Source organism: Lampetra planeri, unplaced genomic scaffold, assembly GCF_965212315.1.
Source record: "Lampetra planeri unplaced genomic scaffold, kcLamPlan1.2.h2 scaffold_431, whole genome shotgun sequence".
NCBI classification, from domain to species: domain Eukaryota; kingdom Metazoa; phylum Chordata; class Hyperoartia; order Petromyzontiformes; family Petromyzontidae; genus Lampetra; species Lampetra planeri.
In genome coordinates this window covers 7,501-25,000 of record NW_027615254.1, presented here as the reverse complement: position 1 = coordinate 25,000, position 17,500 = coordinate 7,501, and the positions used below count along the sequence as shown (strand labels likewise).

The 17,500-nt window shown below is 51.3% G+C and overlaps 2 protein-coding genes across 2 annotated transcripts in view; both read right to left on the bottom strand.

Annotated features, from left to right (window-relative positions):
* Window positions 1-13,508, bottom strand: part of POLA1 (DNA polymerase alpha 1, catalytic subunit) — a 41,158-nt gene extending 27,650 nt beyond the window's left edge. Inside the window, exons 1-6 of the mRNA XM_078623763.1 lie at window positions 13,426-13,508; window positions 10,159-10,268; window positions 7,211-7,307; window positions 5,552-5,632; window positions 5,107-5,225; window positions 1,441-1,503 (exon numbers count right to left, since the gene is read on the bottom strand). Of these exons, the coding sequence (XP_078479889.1) occupies window positions 1,441-1,503; window positions 5,107-5,225; window positions 5,552-5,632; window positions 7,211-7,307; window positions 10,159-10,268; window positions 13,426-13,450 (495 nt within the window). The 5' untranslated portion in view covers window positions 13,451-13,508. The remainder of the gene's footprint in view (window positions 1-1,440; window positions 1,504-5,106; window positions 5,226-5,551; window positions 5,633-7,210; window positions 7,308-10,158; window positions 10,269-13,425) is intronic.
* Window positions 13,509-17,209: 3,701 nt separating this feature from the next.
* Window positions 17,210-17,500, bottom strand: part of LOC144741127 (uncharacterized) — a 1,928-nt gene continuing 1,637 nt past the window's right edge. The window contains exon 2 of the mRNA XM_078623762.1: window positions 17,210-17,500. This exon is cut by the window's right edge and continues 824 nt beyond it. The gene's annotated coding sequence lies outside the window, so the exon portion shown is untranslated.

The following is a 17,500-nucleotide window of genomic DNA, read 5'->3' as shown; positions in this document are numbered from 1 at the left end:
CTCATTTCCCAACGTCTTGTCTCTTCTCACAATTCAAGTTCCTAGAATCAACCCACCCGCGCCTGCAACATGGCTTCATCCCAGAGGTCGCAATCGGGTACGGCCGGGTACGGGTACCCGTTTGCGACCCTGGTGCGGCCGGGTAAGGAATCAAAACCCGTTTGCGACCTCTGCCCCCCCCCACTTTGAGACCACGTGAAGCGTCGAAGGATCACGCTGCCGACAGTTCACGGGTCGGGAAGCTCCGGGAACGTGCTCGAAGGTTCTAGAAGGGGGGCGTGGCCGGAGGCGGGGCCTGGCCACGCCGGAGAGTATAGAGGAGGGACGTGACCGGAGGTTCGGGGCTGTCGCACACGCGCACACACACACACACGCGCACACACGCACACACACACACACACACGCACACACACGCACACACACACACACACACACACGCACACACACGCGCGCACACACACACGCACACGCACACACGCGCACACACACACGCACACACACACGCACACACGCACACACACACGCACACACACACGCGCACACACACGCGCACACACAACAACAACAACAACCGCCATTCGCCACTAAGTGGCGGTGACGTCACCACGACGCTTGTGCCAGGCCATGTGCACCCTGAGGCCACGTGAAGTGTCGAACGCCCGCTGGCAGGAGGTCACGGGGCAGACCCAGGTGCCACGGGTCGACTGACCGAGATGACCGAGATGACTGGCTGATGCACCACCTGTGCCCCCTACTGTGCCAACTTGCTGTGCTTTAGCCACCCGGCGCTCCGCTCGTTGTTGTGAGCGTCGCTCCTCCGCCCTCCGTTGTTGTTGGAGGGCGACTGCCTCCAACTGCCCAGTAGCGTCCTTCACGAGCCTCCTCCACTGAGGCCGATCTTGACACCGCTGGTACCAGTCATCGGCAAGTCCACTCAGCTCCACATCCTCCTGTACCACATCACTCCATCTCTTCTCTAGCCCGTGCCGCGCCCGTTTAGCCCCCTCGATCCGGCCGAACAAAAGCTGTTTAGGCATGCGGTGGCTGGGCATGCGGGCTACATGACCCAGCCAACGCAGCCTTGCCTGCCGGAGGAGCTCACTGATGGGACTTTGCCCAGATCTTTCAAGGACTTGTGAGCTCCTCACACAATCCAGCCTGGTTAAACCCAGGATGGATCGTAGGCAGGCCAGCCTAAATGTTTCCAACCGGCGAAGTTGCTCCACTAGGGGGGTCCACGTACACACGCACACACACACGCACACACGCACACACACACGCACACACACACGCGCACACACACGCGCACACACACACGCGCACACACACACGCACACACACGCGCACACACACACGCACACACACACACGCGCACACACACGCGCGCACACACACGCGCACACACGCATGCGCACACACGCACGCGTACAACAACCCCACCTCGGACTGGAGGTCCTGCAAGATGTCCCCGAGCAGGTCGTCTTTCGACAGATCCACGTCCTTCTGCAAAAAACAAAAGAACACACGGGGGGGTAGATGAAGGGGGGCCACACAATAAGTGTCAACGTTTTTGTTGCCATGAGCATGTAGGAGGTGCGTCAAAGTGTGTGGCCTAATCTCCATCTGTTCCATCTCAATCCATTCTACCCCGTGTGTGGACTAATCTCCATCTGTTCCATCTCACTGCCTTCTACCCCGTGTGTGGACTAATCTCCATCTGTTCCATCTCACTCCCTTCTACCCCGCGGGTGGACTAATCTCCATCTGTTCCATCTCTCTCAAGAGTGTGTGGACTAATCTCCATCTGTTCCTTCTCACTCCCTTCTACCCCGCGGGTGGACTAATCTCCATCTGTTCCATCTCACTCCCTTCTACCCCGCGGGTGGACTAATCTCCATCTGTCCCATCTCACTCCCTTCTACCCCGCGGGTGGACTAATCTCCATCTGTTCCATCTCACTCCCTTCTACCCCGCGGGTGGCCTAATCTCCATCTGTTCCATCTCACTCCCTTCTACCCCGCGGGTGGACTAATCTCCATCTGTTCCATCTCACTCCCTTCTACCCCGCGGGTGGACTAATCTCCATCTGTTCCATCTCACTCCCTTCTACCCCGCGGGTGGACTAATCTCCATCTGTTCCATCTCACTCCCCTCTACCCCGCGTGTGGACTAATCTCCATCTGTTCCATCTCACTCCCTTCTACCCCGCGGGTGGACTAATCTCCATCTGTTCCATCTCACTCCCTTCTACCCCGCGGGTGGACTAATCTCCATCTGTTCCATCTCACTCCCTTCCACCCCGCGGGTGGACTAATCTCCATCTGTTCTATCTCACTCCCTTCCACCCCGCGGGTGGACTAATCTCCATCTGTTCCATCTCACTCCCCTCTACCCCGCGGGTGGACTAATCTCCATCTGTTCCATCTCAATCCCTTCTACCCCGTGGGTGGACTAATCTCCATCTGTTCCATCTCACTCCCTTCTACCCCGCGGGTGGACTAATCTCCATCTGTTCCATCTCAATCCCTTCTACCCCGCGGGTGGACTAATCTCCATCTGTTCCATCTCACTCCCTTCTACCCCGCGGGTGGACTAATCTCCATCTGTTCCATCTCAATCCCTTCTACCCCGTGTGTGGACTAATCTCCATCTGTTCCATCTCACTCCCCTCTACCCCGCGGGTGGACTAATCTCCATCTGTTCCATCTCACTCCCTTCTACCCCGCGGGTGGACTAATCTCCATCTGTTCCATCTCACTCCCTTCTACCCCGCGGGTGGACTAATCTCCATCTGTTCCATCTCACTCCCTTCCACCCCGCGGGTGGACTAATCTCCATCTGTTCCATCTCACTCCCTTCTACCCCGCGGGTGGACTAATCTCCATCTGTTCCATCTCACTCCCTTCTACCCCGCGGGTGGACTAATCTCCATCTGTTCCATCTCACTCCCCTCTACCCCGCGGGTGGACTAATCTCCATCTGTTCCATCTCACTCCCTTCTACCCCGCGGGTGGACTAATCTCCATCTGTTCCATCTCACTCCCTTCTACCCCGCGGGTGGACTAATCTCCATCTGTTCCATCTCACTCCCTTCTACCCCGCGGGTGGCCTAATCTCCATCTGTTCCATCTCACTCCCTTCCACCCCGCGGGTGGACTAATCTCCATCTGTTCCATCTCACTCCCTTCTACCCCGCGGGTGGACTAATCTCCATCTGTTCCATCTCACTCCCCTCTACCCCGCGGGTGGACTAATCTCCATCTGTTCCATCTCACTCCCTTCTACCCCGCGGGTGGACTAATCTCCATCTGTTCCATCTCACTCCCTTCTACCCCGCGGGTGGACTAATCTCCATCTGTTCCATCTCACTCCCCTCTACCCCGCGGGTGGACTAATCTCCATCTGTTCCATCTCACTCCCTTCCACCCCGCGGGTGGACTAATCTCCATCTGTTCCATCTCACTCCCTTCCACCCCGCGGGTGGACTAATCTCCATCTGTTCCATCTCACTCCCTTCTACGCCGTGTGTGGACTAATCTCCATCTGTTCCATCTCAATCCATTCTACCCCGCGGGTGGACTAATCTCCATCTGTTCCATCTCACTCCCTTCTACCCCGCGGGTGGACTAATCTCCATCTGTTCCATCTCACTCCCCTCTACCCCGCGGGTGGACTAATCTCCATCTGTTCCATCTCACTCCCTTCTACCCCGCGGGTGGACTAATCTCCATCTGTTCCATCTCACTCCCTTCTACCCCGCGGGTGGACTAATCTCCATCTGTTCCATCTCACTCCCTTCTACCTCGTGTGTGGACTAATCTCCATCTGTTCCATCTCAATCCATTCTACCCCGCGGGTGGACTAATCTCCATCTGTTCCATCTCACTCCCTTCTACCCCGCGGGTGGACTAATCTCCATCTGTTCCATCTCACTCCTTTCTACCCCGCAGGTGGACTAATCTCCATCTGTTCCATCTCACTCCCCTCTACCCCGCGGGTGGACTAATCTCCATCTGTTCCATCTCACTCCCTTCTACCCCGCGGGTGGACTAATCTCCATCTGTTCCATCTCACTCCCTTCTACCACGTGTGTGGACTAATCTCCATCTGTTCCATCTCACTCCCCTCTACCCCGTGTGTGGACTAATCTCCATCTGTTCCATCTCACTCCCTTCCACCCCGTGTGTGGACTAATCTCCATCTGTTCCATCTCACTCCCCTCTACCCCGCGGGTGGACTAATCTCCATCTGTTCCATCTCACTCCCTTCTACCCCGCGGGTGGACTAATCTCCATCTGTTCCATCTCACTCCCTTCTACCCCGCGGGTGGACTAATCTCCATCTGTTCCATCTCACTCCCTTCTACCCCGCGGGTGGACTAATCTCCATCTGTTCCATCTCACTCCCTTCCACTCCGTGTGTGGACGAAACTCCATCTGTTCCATCTCACTCCCTTCTACCCCGCGGGTGGACTAATCTCCATCTGTTCCATCTCACTCCCTTCCACCCTGCGTGTGGACTAATCTCCATCTGTTCCATCTCACTCCCTTCTACCCCGCGGGTGGACTAATCTCCATCTGTTCCATCTCACTCCCCTCTACCCCGCGGGTGGACTAATCTCCATCTGTTCCATCTCACTCCCTTCTACCCCGCGGGTGGACTAATCTCCATCTGTTCCATCTCACTCCCCTCTACCCCGCGGGTGGACTAATCTCCATCTGTTCCATCTCACTCCCTTCTACCCCGCGGGTGGACTAATCTCCATCTGTTCCATCTCACTCCCTTCTACCCCGCGGGTGGACTAATCTCCATCTGTTCCATCTCACTCCCTTCTACCCCGTGTGTGGACGAAACTCCATCTGTTCCATCTCACTCCCCTCTATCCCGCGGGTGGACTAATCTCCATCTGTTCCATCTCACTCCCTTCCACCCCGCGTGTGGACTAATCTCCATCTGTTCCACGTTCACTTCCCGTGAGCGGGTGTCTACGCTAGCTCGCCTTGATGGAATACAGCGTTGCCCCCTCGCATGCGTGGGTTTCCTCCCACATGTATAAACGCTCGTTAATTGGGGGGGGGAGGGAGGGTGGAGGGGTAGGCACGGCACCTCCAACGTCTTCTTTCCGCCGCTCGCCATGAACATGCTCTTGATGTTGCTCGACTTGGTGACCGGCTTCTTTGCCTCCCCACCGTCGGTCTTGCGGGAGGAGCCAGCTCCCTTGCGGTCTGCGGGCACGCCCAACCGGCGAGGGGCCCAACCGGGGCAACCCCGAGAAAGAAACATTAAAAATGAGCGTACAGCACAGCGGACTCACGATTATCCGCGCTAACGACTGTGAGGACGCCCGGGGGATGATTCACGATCGCGGATAATCCACGATCGCGGATAATCCACGATCGCGGATAATCCACGATCGTGACAAATACCACATCACCGTGGTATCTGTCACAGTCTCACGGCACGCCAAGTGGCAGCCCGTACCACGATGTGGAAGAGTGACGATGAGGTGGCGAAGAGGTGAGGGGGGCGAGGGGGCGGTGATCGTTCTCACCCTTGTTGCGACTCTCCAGGACATCCTCGGTCAGCTCATCGTCAAAAACCTCACGGCCGTCCTCGACGTAGCCGATGCCGTCTGCGGGTCGGGAGCGGAGGGAGTTGAAACTCGGGCGTGGATTCAACGGAGGAAGTCAAGCCGTGAGAGATTAAGGGTGCAACAGAGACCCGTAGACTCACACAGAGACCCGTAGACTTATACAGATCCACAGACACGCACAGAGACCCGTAGACTCACACAGAGACCCGTAGACTCACACGGAGACCCACAGACGCACACAGAGACCCACAGACTCACACAGAGATCCACAGACTCACACAGAGACCCACAGACTCACACAGAGAAGCCCACAGACTCGCACAGACACCCACAGACTCACACAGAGACCCACAGACTCACACAGACACCCACAGCCTCACACAGAGACCCACAGACTCACATAGAGACCCGTAGACTCACACAGAGACCCGTAGACTCACACAGAGACCCACAGACGCACACAGAGACCCACAGACTCACACAGAGACCCATCGACTCACACAGAGACCCACATACTCACACAGAGACCTACAGACTCACACAGAGACCCATAGACTTACACAGATACCCACAGACTCACAGAGACCCACAGACTCAAACAGAGACCTACAGACTCACACAGAGACCCATAGACTTACACAGATACCCACAGACTCACAGAGACCCACAGACTCACACAGAGACCTACAGACTCACACAGAGACCTAAAGACTCACACAGAGAGCCACAGGCTCACACAGACACCCACAGACTCACACAGAGAAGCCCACAGACTCACACAGAGAAGCCCACAGACTCACACAGACACCCACAGACTCGCACAGAGACCCACAGACTCACACAGAGAAGCCCACAGACTCACACAGATATCCACAGGCTCACACAGAGATCCACAGACTCACACAGAGACCCACAGACTCACACAGAGATCCATAGACTTACACAGATACCCACAGACTCACAGAGACCCACAGACTCACACAGAGACCTACAGACTCACACAGAGACCTAAAGACTCACACAGAGTCCCACAGACTCACACAGAGAAGCCCACAGACTCACACAGAGACCCACAAACTCACACAGAGACCCACGGACTCACTCAGAGAGACCCACAGGCTCCCACAGAGACCCACAGACTCACATAGAAGCCCACAGACTCACACAGAGATCCACAGGCTCACACAGAGATCCACAGGCTCACACAGAGATCCACAGACTCGCACTGAGACCCACAGACTCACACAGAGAAGCCCACAGACTCACACAGAGACCCACAGACTCGCAAAGACACCCACAGACTCACACAGAGACCCACAGACTCACACAGAGACCCACAGACTCACACAGACACCCACAGACTCACACAGAGACCCACAGACTCACACAGAGAGACCCACAGACTCACACAGAGAGACCCACAGACTCACACAGAGACTCACAGACTCACACAGAGATCCACAGACTCGCAAAGACACCCACAAACTCACACAGAGACCCACAGGCTCACACAGAGATCCACAGACTCGCACTGAGACCCACAGACTCACACAGAAGCCCGTAGGCTCCCAGCAAACTCAACGCAGGCACCGAAGGAGCAGCACGGGGCATCGTTACCATCGTCCACGATCCAATCGTCGTCCTGGCGATCCCGCACGCGGTTCGAGTACTCCTCCTCCGTCACCTCGTCGTAAACACGCGTCACGTCCTCCACCTGGAAGTCAAAGATTGCCCCCCCAACCCCGTTAAGTCTACACGCGCGCAAGCGTACGCCGAACTAAAACTTGTATTTTTAAATCCTTTATTAAATCCTTTATTATGGGAACCTCATTTGCCAGTAAAAATATGATAACTGGTTCTTTACCCTTCTATCTGGCAACAAAACTGACACCTTTTTACAAGGAGTCATGTTTGAATAGACCGCAATACCTGCAGTCATAATACAAACAAAAAACACAACTCTGATGATGTTTGCACTGTCCTTGAAGTTGATTGGTCCACACCCGAGACAGCTTTCCTTAGAGCCTAGTCTCACATGGGTTGGACCAGATGACGCCAAAAGGCGCACAACTCAACGACAATGCACCATCAGAGTATGAGAGCTCGGGGCAGATAGAAGGGTAAAGAACCAATTATCATATTTTTACTGGCAAATGAGGTTCCCATAGTGTAGATGCTTGCCCCGAGCTCTCATACTCTGATGGTGCATTGTCGTTGAGTTGTGCGCCTTTTGGCGTCATCTGGTCCAACCCATGTGAGACTAGGCTCTAAGGAAAGCTGTCTCGGGTGTGGACCAATCAACTTCAATGACAGTGCACATTATCAGAGTTGTGTTTTTTGATTGCATTATGACTGCAGGTATTGCGGTCTATTCAAACATGACTCCTTGTAAAAAGGTGTCAGTTTTGTTGCCAGATAGAAGGGTAAAGAACCAATTATTAAATCCTTTATATTAAGTTCACCTGCTTGCTTGCTTGCTTACGACCGTGCAAAATCTTTCGGTCGTTTTTTAACCCACTTCCCGTCATCCTATCGAGCTGACATTTTGCACACAGACTCGTTGTGCGTGACAATTTATTTTCGTGAGAAACATTTTTTCCAAAATTTTCCACTTTTTAGGAAAAAAAAAAATTCATATTTAATTTAAAATACCAATGTGATAAAAATTAAACTGTTACTCAAGAAAAACAGAAATGAATAATAAAATAAAACCGATGCCACGCATATAAAGGATTTATAGTGAAGAACTTTGTTTTTACGGGTTAATTTTTTAGCAGGTGAAGCCCAAGGGGCTGTACAGCCCAGCCACTAATGTGGCTGTCGCCTGATGAAGCTGGTTGTGATTACTGGCGAAAAGTCCCGGTACTCAGATTGTAAATGTTGTGGCTTGGCACTCCAACACACAACCGGTGTGTTGTACTAGTACACTATACACTACACTATATACGACACTATACACTAGTGCTGTACTACTACACTACACTATACACTACACTATACACTAGTGATGTACTAGTATACTACACTATACAATACACTACACTATACTATACACTACACTATACACTACACTATACACTGCACTATACACTACACTATTCACTAGTGCTGTACTAGTATACTACACTATATACACTACACTATACACTACACACTACACTATACACTGCACTATACACTGCACTATTCACTAGTGCTGTACTAGTATACTACACTATACACTACACTATACACTACACTATATACACTACACTAGACACTACACACTACACTATACACTGGTGCTGTACTAGTAACTAACTGGCACGTTCTGTTTACATGACAAACCTGACTGATTGGCTGTGTCGGGTGGTGGCGGGTTTAACGACACATTTGAATATTTATGCAATCTAACCCTAAAAAAAATCTGCATTGTGGCTGTACAGCTGTTTTTCAGCTGTGTGCGTGTGTATCTGGGTATGAGTGTATGTAAGTGTGTGAGTGAGTGGGTGGGTGGGTGAGTGGGTGGGTGAGTGGGTGGGTGGGTGGGTAAGTGAGTGGGTGAGTGAGTGAGTAGGTCAGTGAGTGGGTGAGTGAGTGGGTGAGTGAGTGGGTGAGTGAGCGGGTAAGTGAGAAAGTGAGTGAGTGGGTGGGTGAGTAAGTGAGTGGGTGAGTAAGTGGGTGAGTGAGTGGGTGAGTGAATAGATGGGTGGGTGAGTGAGTGGGTGGGTGAGTAAGTGAGTGGGTAAGTGGGTGAGTAAGTGAGTGAGTGGGTGAGTGGGTGGGTAAATGAGAAAGTGAGTGAGTGGGTGGGTGAGTGAGTGGGTGAGTGAATGGGTGGGTGGGTAAGTGATTGGGTGGGTGAGTGAGTAAGTGAGTGGGTGGGTGGGCGAGTAAGTGGGTGAGTGAGTGGGTGGATGGGTGAGTAGGTGAGTGAGTGGGTGAGTAAGTGAGTGAGTAGGTCAGTGAGTGGGTAAGTGAGTGGGTGAGTGAGTGGGTGGGTGAGTAAATGAGTTAGTGGGTGAGTGGGTGAATAAGTGAGTGGGTGAATAAGTGAGTGGGTGGGTAAGTGAGTGGGTGAGTAAGTGGGTGAGTGAGTGGGTGGGTGAGAAGTTAAGCAAGTGAGTAAGTGGGTAAGTGGGTGGGTGAGTAAGTGAGTGGGTGAGTAAGTGAGTGGGTGAGTGAGTGGGTGAGTAAGTGAGTGAGTGGATGGGTGAGTGAGTGGGTGAGTAAGTGAGTGGGTGAGTGAGTGGGTGAGTGAGTGGGTGGGTGGGTGAGTGAATGGATGGGTAAGTGAGTGAGTGGGTGGATGAGTAAGTGGGTGAGTGAGTGAGTGAGAGGATGGGTGAGTAGGTGAGTGGGTAAGTGGATGAGTAAGTAAGTGGGTGGGTAAGTGGGTGAGTAAGTGAGTGAGTGGGTGGGTGAGTAGGTGAGCAAGTGAGTAAGTGCGGGAGTGAGTGGGGCGCCTCCGCCACGAACAACGCGCACAACGCCCGCCCTCTAGTCGAGGAATCAAACTCGTCACAGCCTCTTGCTGCGAGGTGCCACAACTGGTGGTGGTGGAGGTGACGGGGTGGGGGTTGTACCTCGTAGGAGACCTTCTCCCCGGCCTTCGCCTTGCGAAGTTTCTCCAAGGCGGCGCTGCGACCAGCCGTGTCCTTCTTGTCGCGGCGACTCCTGGAGCTGGCGAGGGAATCTTCAGGGAGGGCAAAAAAAAACTCCTTAAAATTTTTTTTTTTTTTAAAGACAACGGTTTTATTTTAAAGTGCATTAAAAAGTAACAAGGAATTTTTCTTTCAGCCGTCACCAGCTGATGGGAATATTTTTGGACATTTGTAACTAAAACATAAAACCCGTGGGGCGTCCCTTAAAAATTCCACAGTTTAGGGAGCGCGGCGTTTTTGACCTACACAAAAAATATATCGATTTAAAGCTTTCGTGACTGCAGGGATTCATCTTCTTGGTTCTTTCGGTAAAGTCACGTAGAAGGGAAGTAATAAAATAATAAAAATAAAACATAATAAAATAATTCTCACGACGTTTCCGCCACAACGCAAGCAGCCGTCCTCAGGTGAAAAACAGGTCTGTCGAGGAGACAGAATAATTGTATAATGTTTTATTTTTATTATTTTATTATTTCCATTCTACGTGACTTTACCGAAAGAACCAAGAAGATGAATCCCTGCAGTCACGAAAGCTTTAAATCGAAATTTAGACAGAGTGAGTTCAATGAAAGCGTGTAAATAATAAAGGGACAAAGACCACCACCACCACCCTGTGTCAGCAACCACCCCCTGCCGTCTTTGTCTCCCCCAGCAATGATCTTTACTACACCACCGCTATGGCTGGACGATTTGGGGAAAATCTGAATCTTGCGATTTTTCTGACAGACGTTGCGATTTGATTTGCGATTTAATATTCACTGTGCGATAAATTTAAAACATGCGATGGAGCAATAGCACATGATACCGTAACAAGTAAACCCGTAAAAACAAAGTTTTTCACTATAAATCCTTTATATGCGTGGCGGCTAGAGTCTTCTCGTCCTCTGGCTTGAGATGGCTGCCACCTATGGGTCAGATGATTGTCTGCCAGTATTAAGCAATTGGTAATTAAATATTTAATTTGTTTTCCCTAAACAGTGTAAAATTTAGGGAATTTTTTTTCACAAACATTAATTGTCTCGCACAACGAGTCTGTGTGGAAAATGTCAGCTCGATTGGATCACGGGAAGTGGGTTAAAAAACGACCGAAAGATTTGCACGGTCCTAAGCAAGCAAGCACGCAAGCAAGCAAGCGAACTTAATATAAAGGATTTAAAAATATATTCGCCTGTGGAGGACGCGGGGATCGATCCCGCGACCTTTGGCATGGGAAGCGAGGGCGCTACCAACTGCGCTACTCCGCCACGGCCTGTGGAGGGGTTACGCTCTGGGCTCTTACACTCTGACGTTCAGCCAAAGCCATGAATGCGTTCTATTTGAATATATGTAAAATCATTTTTTTTTGCCTAAAAAGTGTAAAATTTTGGGAATTTTTTTTTCACGAACAATAATTGTCTGGCACAACGAGTCTGTGTGGAAAATGTCGGCTCGATTGGATCACGGGAAGTGGGTTAAAAAACGACCGAAAGATTTGCACGGTCCTAAGCAAGCAAGCAAGCGCGCACGCAAGCAAGCAAGCAAGCACGCAAACTTAATATAAAGGATTTAAAAATATGAACTGCTCTATACATTATAATGCAAGGATTAGAACTCAAAAGATATGAATTGCTTCCAACATGTATTTATTTAAATATATTAATTGAAATAGAACAATCAAACATGGAACAATTGTTAAGTTAAAAAAATAAAGTTACAATAATAATTAAAAAAATTAACCCGTAAAAACAACGTTTTTCACTATAAATCCTTAATATGCGTGTTCAATGGGCCACAACCCAGTCCACCATTTGTCTTTGAAACGGGCGGCTAGAGTCCTCTCGTCCTCTGGCTTGAGATGGCTGCCACCTATGGGTCAGATGATTGTCTGCCACCATTAAGCAATTGGTAATTAAATATAAAAAAAACATTTCCTAAAAGGTGTAAAATTTAGGAATTTTTTTTTCACGAAAATAAATTGTCACGCACAACGAGTCTGTGTGCAAAATGTCAGCTCGATTGGATCACGGGAAGTGGGTTAAAAAACGACCGAAAGATTTGCACGGTCGTAAGCGCGCAAGCAAGCAAGCAAGTGAACTTAATGTAAAGGATTTAAAAAGAAAACAATTCCAATAAGCAATAGGACTTTTAAAATCGCAAAAAAATCGCAGCCTTTGAGATTTGCTAATCGCATTGTTTCGAATTGCGATTAATCGATTTCAAATCGATTAATCGCAATTTCAAATCGATTAATCGCAATTTGAAACAATGCGATTAGCAAATCTCAATGGCTGCGATTTTTTTGCGAATTGAAAAGTCATGTTTACTTTCTTATTGGGATTGTTTAATCGATTTGAAATCGATTAATCGTTCAGCCCGAACCACCGCTACACCAGCACGCGCACACAAAGACAAAGATCCCCCGTGTAGCCTTCATTGATTTAGGGGGCAAGTGCTGTTAGTAGCGAGTAGCAGCAGCAACTATGAAGGTTGACACAGACAAAGGTCCCCCGTGTAGCCTCAACAGACTGCTGGGGCAAGTGCTGTTAGTAGCGAGTAGCAGCACCTATGAAGGTAGACACAAAGACAAAGGTTCCCCGTGTAGCCTCTACAGACTGTAGGGGCAAGTGCTGTTAGTAGCAGCACCTATGAAGGTAGACACAGACAAAGGTCCCCCGTGTAGCCTCTACAGACTGTAGGGGCAAGTGCTGTTAGTAGCAGCACCTATGAAGGTAGACACAAAGGTCCACGCTACACCAGGTCACTCATTTGAGGCTGAGTCGACCTAGGGGAGGCCCATGACCGATGCAGATATCTCCCACGAATAGGGATACAAAGACAAAGGTCCCCCGTGTAGCCTGTAACAGACTGTAGGGGCAAGTGCTGTTAGCGAGCGGCACTGCGGGAACACGAGGGGGGTGGGTGGACAGCACCCACGCCCGGCCGCCTTTGTCTTCCCTGTGGCCACCCTTAACTGCACTACCGCTACACGAGGTTAAGTCATTTGAGACTGGCGCTCGTCTAGGTCGGCTCAGCCTCAAAACAAAAAACCGTAGCCTTCTATGTTGAGTTTGACTCGGCATTACGTGAAGAGCAAGCTGAGGAAATCGGTCGAGGGGCTGGCGAGTTTGCATCGAGCAGTCCACGGCGTAACAAAAACACATTTTGTAATTTAAAAGATAACAAAAAATTGAAAATATAAAGTCTCCTCACCGCCTTCGTTACCCACAGGCGCCATCGCAGATTTGGCGGGAAACGTCGCGGGCCTCTCGCCCTTCGCGCGCTTTCACGCCTCGCCATTGGTCGGCGGCTGAGTGACGTCAGCGAAGGTTTCCCGTGAGTCCATCTTGGGTAGGGGAGACCCCGGGGTGGCATTCACAACGCACGGTGGCCATGTTGGGTAGGGGACACCACGGGATGTTGTTCACGACGCACAGGTGGCCATGTTGGGTAGGGGACAACATGGGCTGTTGTTCACAACGCAAGGTGGCCTTGTTGGGTAGGGGACACTACGGGATGGTGTTCACAACGCACGGTGGCCATGTTGGGTAGGGGACACCGTGGGGAGGTGTTCACGACGGACGGTGGCCATATTGGGTAGGGGACACCATGGGGAGGTGTTCACAACGCACGGTGGCCATGTTGGGTAGGGGACACCGCGGGGTGGCGTTCACAACGCAAGGTGGCCATGTTGGGTAGGGGACACTACGGGATGGTGTTCACAACGCACGGTGGCCATGTTGGGTAGGGGACACCATGGGGAGGTGTTCACGACGGACGGTGGCCATATTGGGTAGGGGACACTACGGGATGGTGTTCACAACGCACGGTGGCCATGTTGGGTAGGGGACACCGCGGGGTGGTGTTCACAATGCACGGTGGCCATGTTGGGTAGGGGACACCACGGGGTGGTGTTCACAACGCACGGTGGCCATGTTGGGTAGGGGACACCGCGGGGTGGTGTTGACAATGCACGGTGGCCATGTTGGGTAGGGGACACCACGGGGTAGTGTTCACAACGCACGGTGGCCATGTTGGGTAGGGGACACTACGGGCTGGTGTTCACGACGAAGGGTGGCCATGTTGGGTAGGGGACACCACGGGCTGGTGTTCACGACGAAGGGTGGCCATGTTGGGTAGGGGACACTACGGGATGGTGTTCACAACGCACGGTGGCCATGTTGGGTAGGGGACACTACGGGATGCTGTTCACGACGCACGGTGGCCATGTTGGGTAGGGGACACTACGGGATGGTGTTTACAACCCAAAGTGGCCATGTTGGGAAGGGGGGACACGGGGTGCTGTTCACGACGCACGGTAGCCATGTTGGGTAGGGGACACCACGCCCCCTCCGTGAGGCCACGCCCCCCTCAGTGTGTGAGTCTGGCTCTGACACGAGCCAGTGCCTCTCCAGCCATTGACCTCACCCTTCTACGTGACTTTACCGAAAGAACCAAGAATATGGTTGATAGATATTACAGTGCTGGTGGCCATCTTGGGTAGGAATATTCGTGTTGATAGATTTAGTGCTGGCGGCCATCTTGGGTAGGGATATTCGTGTTGCTATATATTACAGTGCTGGTGGCCATCTTTGGTAGGGATATTCGTGTTGATAGATATTAGTGCTGGCGGCCATCTTGGGTAGGGATATTCGTGTTGATATATATTACAGTGCTGGTGGCCATCTTTGGTAGGGATATTCGTGTTTCGGATATTAGTACTGGCGGCCATTTTGGGTAGGGATATTCGTGTTGATATATTACAGTGCTGGTGGCCATCTTGGGTAGGGATATTAATGTTGATAGATATTAGTGCTGGTGGCCATCTTGGGTAGGGATATTCGTGTTGATGGAGATTACGGTGCTGGTGGCCATCTTGAGTAGGGACACTCGTGTTGATGGAGATTACAGTGCTGGTGGCCATCTTGGGTAGGGACACTCGTGTTGGAAATTACAGTGCTGGTGGCCATCTTGAGTAGGGACACTCGTGTTAATGGAGATTACAGTGCTGGTGGCCATCTTGGGTAGGGACACTCGTGTTGGAGATTACAGTGCTGGTGGCCATCTTGGGTAGGGACACTCGTGTTGATCGGTCACAGTGCTGGTGGCCATCTTGGATATAGATACGCATGTTGATAGGGGGTCATAGTGCTGGTGGCCATCTTGGGTAGGGATGTCAGTGTGTTGTGAAGACTTTGTGATGGACGTCCAATAGATTGTCACGACACACACCCGTCTCTTGCTTAACCAGTTTAATAGAATGACTTGCATGCTTCACATATACAATTTTGTTAATGCATTGATTACGTTTAAAACACACACAAACACAGACCCATAATGGACGGGTTTTTTTTTTAGTTAGATTGCGTAATTATATAAGGAGGAGGAAGAGGTAAGGCGAAGGAGGGGGTGGAGAGGGAGGATGAGGTGGAGGAGAAAGAGAAAGAGGAGGTGGAGGAAGAATAGGAGAATGAGGAAAAGTAGAATGAGTAAAAGCCCAACCAACTTGCGCATAACACAAACACACACACACGCGTGCGTTTAAAAAAAATTCGCATTGGCAGGAGATGTCCGTTCCCTACCATCGGTGGGCACAAACCCCGACCCCCCAAAACTACGGAGGGGGGGGGGGAAGAAGGAACCACGCGTTCCCCGAAAGGTGGATAGAGCGAGCGAGCGAGGGATCCGTTCCCATTTTTCTCTCTCCTTTGCGGAGAAAACGCGTCGTTCGCGCTGCAACGGGATGAAAACAAATGAATCCGCGACGGAGTTGAATGACAAATTATGTTTCGTGTTTTAGGCCCACAAAATGGAGTTATTGGGAGCGGTTTTGTCCATTTAAGGAATACTGGGAACGGGAATCGACCGATATTTTTTTTTTTGTTTACGACAATTAAGCATCGATCGAGCTGAGATATTTTGAGCACGTTGGTTAAAACGATCCCTTGGCACGCAATTTCTGCATCTAAAGGACACGATTGGTAGATGGAATAAGCCCCCCGCACACATCAGGCCACCCCCGATGATTGGCATCCTTCAGCGTCAACACGACGATGTATCCATTCGTCCTGCCGCGGATTCATTTCGTCCTGTTACAGCGGCGCTCGCTGAACAAACCCACAGTATGGTTAGCAAGCGAGCGACGGCATCTTTAAGTTTCGATTTAAAGCTTTCGTGACTGCAGGGATTCATCTTCTTGGTTCTTTCGGTAAAGTCACGTAGAAGGGAAATAATAAAATAATAAAAATAAAACATTATAAAATCATTCTCACGACGTGTCGGCCACAACGCAAGCAGCCGTCCTCAGGTGAAGACCAGGTCTGTCGGGGAGACAGCGTCTGAATGAATGGCGCTGTCTCCCCGACAGACCTGGTCTTCACCTGAGGACGGCTGCTTGCGTTGTGGCCGAAACGTCGTGAAAATTATTTTATTATGTTTTATTTTTATTATTTTATTACTTCCCTTCTACGTGACTTTACCGAAATAACCAAGAAGAGGCATCTTTAAGCTTTGAGGTAGACAGCGCACGGTGGGTTCTAATCTGCCAGCGGTGGGTGAGCGGGCGGGCGATGTTGTTGGGAGTCGAGAGAGGTCGCCCGCAATGTGCTCCAGGATTGAGCCTCTTAAAGGTAATCGTTTCGATCGGCCGCGTGACGAAAAAATCCTGGGCCGCCAAACCCACCGAGCGACAGAAAAGCCGGGTTCATCGACGGCGAAACGCCACCGACGGGATATAAGATGGGCGGTAATATCGCAACTCGGTGAAAAGGTTCCGCGAAAACTACGGCGGCGATATGGAGGAAATGACGCCGGCGTGAGGATCTTCCGGGAAAAGAAAAATCTAAGAACAATCTCCTGAAGGGAATTAAAAAAAAAACTTCTTAGAGAGTAAAAAAAATAAAAAATCATCGTCGTCGGACGGAAGGCATTCGCGACCGTCGCTTCGGTGCATAGTCGAATTTTTTTTTGGGGGGGGGGGGAGGGAGGGGGGGACTGGTGGTGGGGGTCAACTCGTCGTGTGTGGAGGAGGGGAGGGGTTACAACCAGAGGTCGCAACCGGGTACCCGATACCCGTACCCTACCCGATACCCGGCTACCCGTACCCGGCCGGGTACGGGTACGGGTAGCCGTTTGCGACCCTGGTGCAGCCGGGTACGGGTTCGGGTAGGCCGTGAGTCACTGGTGAGTAACCGTTTGTCACTCATTTCGGATAGGGTACAGGTAGGGAACGGGTACCCGTACCCGGCCGGGTACGGGTACGGGTACCCGTTTGCGACCCTGGTGCGGC